The 10703-nt window shown below is 37.1% G+C and overlaps 2 protein-coding genes and 1 long non-coding RNA gene across 3 annotated transcripts; 1 reads left to right on the top strand and 2 right to left on the bottom strand.

Annotated features, from left to right (window-relative positions):
• Positions 1-879: 879 nt before the first annotated feature.
• On the bottom strand, positions 880-4946 carry LOC6557255 (pH-sensitive chloride channel 2). Its single transcript, XM_001984070.3, has 7 exons — positions 4735-4946; positions 3102-3226; positions 2614-3021; positions 2395-2553; positions 2162-2317; positions 1710-2089; positions 880-1640 (listed from the first exon to the last, which is right to left on the bottom strand). The coding sequence occupies exons 1-7, from the start codon at positions 4812-4814 to the stop codon at positions 1404-1406; spliced, it is 1545 nt and encodes a 514-aa protein (XP_001984106.2). The 5' UTR covers positions 4815-4946; the 3' UTR covers positions 880-1403.
• A 373-nt stretch (positions 4947-5319) lies between these two features.
• Positions 5320-5747, top strand: LOC116806147. The gene is made up of 2 exons (XR_004365547.1): positions 5320-5387; positions 5545-5747. It is a non-coding gene; the product is annotated as an uncharacterized LOC116806147 (long non-coding RNA).
• Positions 5748-9658: 3911 nt separating this feature from the next.
• Positions 9659-10549, bottom strand: LOC6557247 (MICOS complex subunit MIC13 homolog QIL1). The gene is made up of 2 exons (XM_001984071.2): positions 10380-10549; positions 9659-10305 (listed from the first exon to the last, which is right to left on the bottom strand). Exons 1-2 carry the CDS (start codon positions 10388-10390, stop codon positions 9942-9944), a joined length of 375 nt encoding a protein of 124 aa, XP_001984107.1. The 5' UTR covers positions 10391-10549; the 3' UTR covers positions 9659-9941.
• Positions 10550-10703: the final 154 nt, after the last annotated feature.

Raw genomic sequence — 10703 nt, 5'->3', positions numbered from 1 at the left:
CCATTTTCAATTATTATTAAATAAATTGTAAATTCCAATGACAAGTGACACATCATTTGCGGCATCAATTTGCATGGCTATTCAGTGCTATAATCTCTATTTAGATTGCATTCAGGGCATGTGCGTAATTTGATTGGAATGTTAAACTGATAAACTGCTGCAATTCTCAGACACAAATCAATGGCCAACTGTTGCACGCCGCCTATTTTGTTGCACACGCAACTTGCTGCCATTGTGCTGTAAATCGCTCGATGAGCGCGCAAATTCAATAAATTATGTTTCAATTTGCAATGAGAGATTTTGCTGAGTAAGGCAAATTTGACTATGTCCCAATAAAATCGAAGAAAGTTACTCCAGCACAAGACTTCTTGAGATATTAAAACAATTATATGTTAAATTGCAATTAAAGCCACCTAGCTTGTCGGCTGCAAATATGTGCTTTAATTAAATGAAATCTTCATTTACAAATATGCATTTGCTTTTGGAAATTCACTTTCCGAAATGAAAGCGAAATATTTGAAGGCTTTCGCAGTCGAGTCAGGGATAAGAGCATTAACACGCTTTTGTAAATGTTAAATTTTCGCTTAATTGCATTTGCATATTTTGATTATATTTAGGGAAATGAAAGTGCCAAAATGCATCGAGAGCTTAGTCTGATTACCGTTGCAAGTGGGTGCACACTGGGCGGATGGAGGATGTAATGAACCAAACTCGAGCAGGAAATTTGAATTCAACGGATATTAGCCACAATTTCTATTGCATGAATGTTTATTCATTGGTATATTCAATACAATTGGGAAACTTACCATGACATGTACCAGTAATTACCGAACACAGTCAATTAAATATTACCAATTAATAATTAATAGCTAATCATAATTATTCAATTATCATTAATGAAGCATTTCGTTCGTTTTATTTTGCACACGCAAATGATGCCATCTATATATTGTCTTAGGTACTGAGAGCAAAAGCGCCATCTGGTGATGTGACTCATAAGACAGTTAACAGCATGTTTGTTAAACAGGGTGTGTTTTTTTCCAACAAATATGTGGTCACACTTAAGGCACAAGCCCGCATTATTTAAAAGCTTAATTTAAATATTCTTTTCTCTGTATTTTTGTACTTAAAATATATATTGATTATAGTTATAAGACATGAGTGACATTTATACAACTATGACTATGAGATGATGCGACTTACAACTAATCAATACATATTACAATAAACGTAATAGTAAAAGAAAACAAACACAAGCGACAAGAATTCACATGTATGGCAACAATTGTGTGTGTGTGTGTGTGTGTGTATGAGTGTATGAGTGTGAGCGTGTGTTATCAATGCACATTTAAATACACATATACTGTGTTAAAATATGTGTGTTAAAATATATTCGCATAGTCTTAAAAACAATAGACAAAAGTCCAGTAAAGCGCATTGAAAGCCAAGAACATGCCGGGAAACAATAAACGTGATCGTCTATCAATCCACATGGCAATCTCCTGCGGCGTCATGGTTGTAAATGTTGGAGCATCCTTCTCCTTATCCTTCTCAATATCGATAACGTGATCGTTAGTGGAACGAGTACTGCAAACGGAAACATTGTCGGCGCACTCAGTGCGAATAATGGGCAGATTGGGCTATAAGAAATCAATCGAAATATATTAACACCAGTTCAACAAACTACAGTCAGCTAAAGCCAGACTTACGTGCACTGTCAGGTAATTGTTAAAGCCAGGATTCACAGTACCATTGCCATTGCGCACACTCTCCGTGCTGGACACAATATTGTCCAGGCTGGAGCAGGAGCGTGCTCTAGATTCGTTACTCAAACTGCCGCCCAGGTTTCGGCGAGAGGGGCGTGGCGTTAATGTTGACTTTATTATATATTTACTGTTCACTTTCTTCAGCTCAATATTCTCCTTGCGCCGCCATATCGTATTGACAAACGCGAACTCCACCAGGCTGCCAAAGATGAAGAAGGTGCAGCCAATAAACCACACCTCCGAGACCTTTATATAGCTGACCTTCGGCAGCGTTTTGCTCTGTGATGAGGACAGCGTTATAAATGACAACATCGTGCTAGTTCCTGCAAGAAAAAGATAAGTTTTAAGATTAAGTACTTCTAAGTTAAAATGAAGAAGCTTTCTCATTGGCTTACCTAACATAATACGCGGAGGTGAAGCATCCGCCTGCAGCCAGAAGGTTACCCAAGAAATGGCGACAATCATCATGGATGGCAGATAATAGTCCAATAGATAGAAACCAAACTCGCGCTGCAAACTAACCGTATAGCTTAGCATACTGTAATCGCCCTCTGCAACACAAAAAAAAAAGAAAATTTAATTCAATTATAAGTGGATTCCTTAATAGATTTACTGCAGGATAACTTACTGAATGCTCCGTGCCGCAAATTGACATCGTCCGAGTGGACAACGGATGTATTGTGCCAGAAGTCTTCCAAGTTATATTCGGTGAGTCGCATATCGGGATCAAAGGATATCGGCATGTGATCCTCCCACTCCAGTAATAAATCGGAAGTATTATACATCCCTGGCAGAAGTAAACTCAATTATTGTACAGAATCAAATGGGGAAAGTCAGCAATACTTACAGCTTTCCATCACCGTGGAACAATATTGCTGATCGAAGGGAAACTTCTTAAAGTTCATCCAGCAGTAGAGAGTTGCTTGAATGCGCGTGGAGATGATCACATTGCCTTCGCGTGAGATGGAGGTGAGCACATCCTTCTCATCGGTTCCAAGGATGCTCGACTCTCGCTCATTGGTAAAGAATATGTGCGGCAGCCAGAGGCGTTCACTCAAATGTTTCTGCCCCAGTATCGTTTCCGATCGCGATGGCGCAAAATCCTTGTATGCCAGTCGCTTATCCTGGAAGCTTAGCTGGAGCAGTGCATGCATTTTAAATTGCAGCAAGTCTGAGTTGAGATTCTGCAGCAGGTAAACATAGATGCGCATCTTCACCACAATCGGCAGACGCTTCGATGTTTCCACGTCGTATTCTGTAAGGAGCAACCAATGGTTAGGATCGGAGCTTTTTGCAACTGTTGTATAAATGTGCTCCTGCGGCACACACACTTGCCTATGGGTCGCTCCAGGCGATCGTAGCGACACACATGTGTCATTCTCTGGATTAGTTCTGTATATTGAAGATTAGCCGCATCCGTGAGCGGTGGACAGTTCTCATCCACGGTTTCATTAGCAGCACTACAAATTTATCGAAGAAAAAGTTTTATTTCGAGTTGAGTTTGATTTAAAGAAGAAGAAAATGTGTGCGCGATGGAATTTTTAGAATAATGTTTAAATTGAAATTAATATATTAATAAAAAATGTTGTTCAGTTGATTGAAAGCAAATAAAATTTACACATAAAAATGGCTTTTAGATAGTTTATCTTAAGGGCACTAATTCTCTCAGTTATTGCCTATTTATGCCCACGTATCTAATTTAAATTAATTAATATACAGATGGCGAAAAGCTACAACACGTTCAATTGGCTCATAAAATGTCAATAAGTTTAATAGGTTAATGCAAATATTATGTCAACGTTATTACATTTACGAGGAGAAAGGGAATGGGGAAGCTTCTCATCTATTGTGCAGCTGTGCAAGCTCATTTGGAGCTAAGTATTTATTATTGTTTAACTTTCATATTGTTCATTTGTATTATGCACATTATACAATAAAACAGAAACCAATTCAATTACTGCGTTTGGCATGATCCCTAACCAGATAATCCATAAATAAACTCCAGCACCTCGTTTATTTCTGGTTTGCTTTTCAATATTTACCTATTGACATTGCATTTAAATGACAGAAAATAATTTTCCATGAGCTCTCTAACCTTATTCTACACAGCACATAAGCCCCGAAAGTTAGCTTGAATTAATTAAAATTTCTGTTCTCTATTTCTACACCTTCAAATTATGGAAATATTTACTCAGCAGCGTCGGCGGCATATATAAATAACGGAAAAAATCGAACGGCGCATGGCGCATGGCGTATACGTAATACAAGTTAATATTGCTGCCCAACCCAATATTAAATGTTTTTTTTGTGAATAAGTGCATATTCTCTCGAGAGTTCTCTGGTAGTGTAGTTATCAAAACTGATGAAACAACTTCTACTTAAATAATTTTCATATTAAAATTGATAACAAACTCTTGGCTTTATCATGTTACAGCAAAAGGAAATGTTTTTTTTACATCATATTTCTTATCATTTTTATCAGTTGTGTAACTGTCAGAAATTGTGTAAATTTTAACTCTTAATTAATAAGTGAAGATTATGTCAGTCTGTAAATATTTCGCATTCTATACAATTGACAAATACTCAAACCAAAACAAAGAGCTTCAAAATACTTAGGATAGCAATGAAGAAAAGAAGACCAGAACAAAGAGATGTGCAAAGTCGCAAAAGTCAATCAGTTTTTTCTTCAACCAACTTCGGTATAATTTGGTAGTATCTGACAAATAGAAACATATCAATGCTATTAAGTTTTATCATTCGCAATTGTTTTTTTTTTTTTTTTTGTTTTTGTTTTGTGCTCTGCATTGCGCATTTTTGTGTAATACCCAAAAAGAAATTAAAATTACTATCAGCATTTTCTTATGGACGGAAAAAGAAACACTGAAAGCTTTGCGGGGAATGTGGAATGAAGGCGATGTTATAATTACTTTAATGGGATAATTTGACTAAATAATTTGATTTGACTTACCAAACGTAATTCAGTATGTTGCTCAATGTAATAGTTATTAATAGTATTTTTGTAATGGGCCCAAAATACAAATTCTTCATTGTGTAAGAAATATATTAAAATAACTAACTTCACTAGACTTAACGCACTTATTTGTGTTGAGTTAATTTTAATTATTTAATTTATTTCTTTTAGTTAATTTATTTTTTTCTTTATACTTTGATATTATTCGTTTTGCTTAATGCTCATGTTTTATAGTGGAACACTTTGTAATTGAACACTTGTTCTGTGACACTCTCGATTTCCACACGATATTTTATGATCGCTTCGTCACACATTCACTTTGCCGATCGCAGTGCATTTAATTCAATTCACAAATTGTTTGTAAGAATCGAAATACTTAAATTGTGAGTGATTCGATGCGGTACGGCTCGCAATTTGTTCTAATGTCGAGGACGTGGACCTGTTGCCAGTCGTTGGCGTTTTGAGTTCGCGTCGCGCTTGTGCCTCGCAGAAATAGCTCACTGAAATAGCAACTTGGCCCACCTGCGCTGCTGCTTTTGCTGCTGCTGCTGCTGCTGCGGTTATCGTCGACGGCGACGCCTCAAAGAGCACTGCGCTCTTAACGCTCGGCGATTGCTAGAGGAAGCTAACGAAGATTGTCTAAGTACTAAGTAGTTGCCCAAAATGTTCGTTATGTTCAGTTCGGTTTTTTGATAAGCCAGTCAGCCACCGAACAAGAACAACAACAACCACACCGATAACAACAACAACAAACTTGTAAAGCTGTTTTTTGTGTTTTTTTTTTTTTTGTATTTATTTTTTGTTCAGTGCGGCGGTGTTACCTGTCGAACAGCGTAAAGGCAACAGCGCAGGGTCGCTGGAGATCGTCTCACTTATAAACTGGCCACAGCATCAACAGCAGCAGCAACCCACAAGCAGTGGCTCGACTCTCAGATACCCTACACTGACATAACTTCAAGAAGTATTCAAATAAGCAATATGCTTAATAAACTAACTTTTTACAAATTTAATTAGAAAGTAATTTGGTGAAATATCACTTTATCAATACTCTTTAACACTAAAATCAGCTTTGCATAGAAATTAATCTCTAAATAGCATAACAAGCTGAGACATTTAATGTCCAACATTTTGTGGGGCTGCGAACTCTTAACGAGTCTTTTCATTGTTACACACATTCTGTAGGGTACAATTTCAAATGACATATAAAATATCTAAAGCTCATTAATATAATTATATTTATACACAGATAGGAAGCATTACATACGTATATGAGTTGGAAAATGTGTAAACCGGTATCCCCAAGTCTTCGAAATGCGTTCTAGTCAGTGCAAAATAGTGCAACATGTGTAGTAGTTAAAATAATAATGAAATTCACTTCAACATTTATTGTTGCAGCATTAGCATATCAAGAGCTGTGAAGAGTATAGGGGTATAGAGGGGAGAGGTAGTCTTCACTGCTGGATTTGGAGTGTGTGTGTGATCAGGTGTTTTGTTGCAAAACTTGCGTTCGACATCATGACAAATGTAATTAAGCAATTGGCAATCGATTTAGATGAGGAGAAGCCGAGACATAAATAATATTTGACCAAGGCACACGCTTTGCAGTTGTTTAAACAAATGAATGTGGTATATCAATTATTATATAACTTGTTATTGCGGTTGCTGCTTGCGATTAACAGTTCATCAAACTGGCAAAAGCTTTGAAAACTATTTAATTCTTATCAGTTAACAATTACGGGAGAACAATCATTGATTATGCCAATTTCCGATTAGTTGAACAAACTTTATTGTATTGTGTACGATATTCGATGCTGCCGGTTTATGCCTATAAAGGTCGCCCTCTTAACGCAATTGTTATTGGCAAATTAATAAACAATAGCAACAATGTGCAAAAGTTGAAACGTGCCATAGAAATGTGTGTGACAATAATTGAATATCACAAATTGCCAATAACAAAATGAGTTAATAACATTACGATTAATATTGGATGCAACAGTAGCTGAAAGCCCTGATCATGATCATGATCATGTTCGTGTCTGGTTGTTGTTTCTGTAGGCTGTGTATTGTTTGTTTAATTGATTTTTTTGTTTACTTAGGCATTGAATGCTCAATTGGAAATAACTTTAGCGAATGGTTAATTGAACTTTTATTAAATGCAAGACTTGACAACAGCTGACAATTATAAAGTGGTAAAGGGTATAGAGATGTCTCATATCAGTTCGAAATCTCATATGACAAATCCTAAACATTTGTGTTTGGACTAGAATTTACACAAATACTTTTATTCACTTTGCGGTTATTTTTCTTATTTTGATGAAACACACGTCAATTAGATAACAAATCTCCTAGAAAGTGCTCTCGAACAGAAAGTTGCTCCATTTTGTTTTGTTAAAAAGGAAACAACAATATTTATGTATCATAAACTTAAATCAGATCATAAACTGTCGGAAAAAAAGCGGTATCTGTAGATAATGTTAGATAAAACTGTTTGAGACACGTTTCTATAAATATTTGGTTTAATATTTTGATAAAATAATTGATGAGTGACTAAATTGGACAACATTTGCAATAATGCATATCTGTAGGGGTAAGTCCCCTAAGAATTTCGTAGAAGCCCACAACTTCTATTTATAAATTATTTGTACAATTTATATATTTAACTTTTGCAACTGCGTCAATTTGTGTGTTGACCAAGTCAACTGAATATCTGCAAATATGAAAATATTTTTTATCTTAACTTTAATTAAACTAAACAAGAAAGCATTTTTAATTATTGTTCGCAATTGGCAAATAAACAAAGCCTTATTTTACTTTTAATTCCCATACGCTTTCTTCTGTCGTCACCCGAGACGTATACGCAATGTTCAAAAAGAAATTGTTCCTTATCATCAGCTGTGTGTTTGGATGTGTGTGTGGGTGTGTATGCTCATACAACATTTGTATGAGGCCTCCCCCTTGTGGCCTCCAGATCGCAGTAGGTCTCGGAGGTGTTGCTTGTTGTGTCTGCCTTGGGGCTGGGGTCTGAGAGAGGTGGGACAACATTGCGTATACGTGTTTTCGCCCATTTAGAGGTTAAGTATGTATTTATTTACCTTTTTGATTTTTTTTTATGGGTCACTGAAAATGTGATTTCATGTTTGTTTCGTGCGCTGGCAAATATTGACAATTTGCGCTTACCAAAACAAATTTAATTATTTACAAGTTAATGAAAATTAGCTGCCTGTTTCAACACGTGATTTAATTCGATTTACAGCGGCGCTTTTGAAGTTTTGCCACAACAACAATAACAGCGGCATCAGCATCCATAGCTAAGATCTTGACATTATCTTTGCCATAGCATGAGTCACACGACTCCCAGTGGGGGTGCACTTGGGGGATGCGTAGTAAATTTTTATCTGCAGCCTGTCAGCGCGACAGGCAGGCAGGCAGGCAGACAGTTACTTGTGTTTGGGGCCGCTTAACTGGACCAACAGTAATATCAAACAACTAGTTGTATTAATTATAAACTAGTGCTTGCTATATTAATAAATATGGCTTAGTAAGTAGCCAGGCAGATAGCAGTACTAGTAAATATCATAAATAGACATGACCAAAGCAAAGCCAATTAAAAAAATATAAATAAAATATAAATAACCTGAAGATAATCAGTCAAGTGCTCTTTGAGTGCCGACATGGCTAAAATTAAAACAGTGACAGTTACAGCGACATGTTGCAGTTGTCCTAACGGCATTTATCGCTAGATTGTATTTTTTTTGGGAACGGTCTCAAGTGCTCCACACAATTAGGGATATAGCCGACCAAAAAAAAAAAAAAAAAAGAAGCAGTCCACAGTACAGTTAGTTGTCTCTAACTGTCTGTTATCAGTGTGCGGCGCACGTTTGCCACTGCGTCTGACGTCTGTTCGTATATTGTTGTTAGCTTTATTTTATTTGCGACAATGAAACGTACAAAGCCATGTTTAATGTCTGATATTTGAACGTGTGCGGCGGCGTATGCGTAATAATCTTTACTCTGCACAAAAATAAAAACGGAAGATGCTGAAGTACAGCCATAATTGGTTGTAATCTGTAATAATGTGTTATAAATGACAACAGTTGCCGGCAAATTTCGCTCTTATGGGTTAATCAATGAGTCAGTCGGCCAATATGATGATGATAATATTGTTGATGTTGATAATGACAATGCGTCGCTCTCAGAGATGAGTGACGTTGCCTGCCGCAATATTTATTTTTATCAACTCTCGCGACGAGTTTTCTCTCACAACAGCAACAAGAATAACCTACTGCAATTCTTTATAATGATTGAGTGTGTGGAACATCGCGCCAGCAATACTAACTTGCTATTAATCATTTATCAGAGAGCAAACAAAGATTGTTGTTCTTGTTGCCATCGGCAGTTTGGCAAAAATGCTTTAAATGTCAACTATCCAATAGGAATCCAATTCAAATTCTTGCTAATTATTATCATAAATAAGTGTTATCAGTGTGCAAATTGTTATCTGTAAGGAATACTTATTTATAGAATGAATAATTTAATTGCTTCTTGAGACATATTTGAGTACATTTGAGTTGAGTCAATCTTTGTTCTATTTGATATCGTTTGGGGTAACCCACTGCTGCATGATACTTTTTTTTTATTCACGTGTTTCTTGCACGCTCATCGCCTAGTTGGTGTTTTACTTTGTCATCATTGCTGCTGACTTATGCTAATAATTTGTTTTGCCTCACAATAAATTAAGAGCTAAAACTCTCGTTGCTTATCTGTTGTTTTAAGTGCTGAGAAATGTTGTCGCGACTGTTTAAATATAACATGTAAATCACACAGAGAGCTCGCATAGATTTACAATTAGCTTCCTCAGAAGGCGCTTAAAATGTGTAATGGTTTCGTTCAGCATCGTGTTTGTTTAAATTAAATGCTAATGTTTAATGAGGTTTCAAGGCGGCTTTCACGCTTAAGACATAATATTGTTTATTGCTAGCACAGAAGCTCGAGCACAATACTCAAAGACAGAGAGAGAGGTAAATTAATATTCTATCATCATCTCCGACTCTCTCATCCGACGCAGAGCTGCTCGATAGTTTGTCTGTGTGTTCTTGGGGAGAGTTGAGGTTTTTTCATACATAAACATAGTATTCAATAGACTAACTATGAACTAACATGAAAACAGCCTGCTATTGAACAGACAAGCGCACATAATTGGACAACTATTTCGCCGTCACCGTTGCAGGCTTTTCGCTGGCGGTGATCGCTGGGGATTTGGCAAAGTCTTCGAATGTATCTTTCACCTTCTTGAGGCCTCGGCCCGCATAGCAAGGCAGCATGTGGACAAACCGAAAGGAGCTCTTCACCCCCTCGTTGTAGTAGTGCTTGGCCAGGAAACGCATCTCGCCCGCCTTGGGTAGCTGTGGCACCTCGAACGGCAGCTGCTTCTTCGCCTTTTGGACATAGGGACAGAGCTTCGCCTTCACGTTGTTGTACAGCTTATGCGACTCCTCGGGATTGCCCCAGACGCCAGCCTTGTTCGTGTAGTAAACAGCACCAGCGACGAGTCCACCGCGCAACAGGAGTCTAATTGGAGCGGGGCAATAAGATTAGCGCTGGGATTACGTAATTTTTGCATGCACATTTGCTGTATGGCTTACCCGAATACCATTTTGTTTCGTTTGCTTATCAGCTACGGAAGAGGGAGCGTGTTCGACAGGAAGTAATCCAAACTTTAGCAAGCCTGGTCGTTGATTGTCAGTTGCTATTAACCAAAATTCCACTAAGAAAGTGTATTTTGCGGAGATAACAATAACAATTTTCTATTTACACTGCGCTGGGCACCCTACAATTTTAACAGTTGTGGAAATGTTATTAACAGCACTACTTTATTTGTTTCGTGAAGATCTGCAGTACAAAATAAATTACATTAATGAAGTCCTGTGCTAAATTAATATTATGTTTTATTAAAATAAATCGTTTGG

Source organism: Drosophila grimshawi, unplaced genomic scaffold, assembly GCF_018153295.1.
Source record: "Drosophila grimshawi isolate 15287-2541.00 unplaced genomic scaffold, ASM1815329v1 contig_44, whole genome shotgun sequence".
Lineage (NCBI taxonomy): Eukaryota > Metazoa > Arthropoda > Insecta > Diptera > Drosophilidae > Drosophila > Drosophila grimshawi.
The sequence above is the reverse complement of the archived record's forward strand: the minus strand, read 5'-3'. Positions and strand labels throughout refer to the sequence as shown.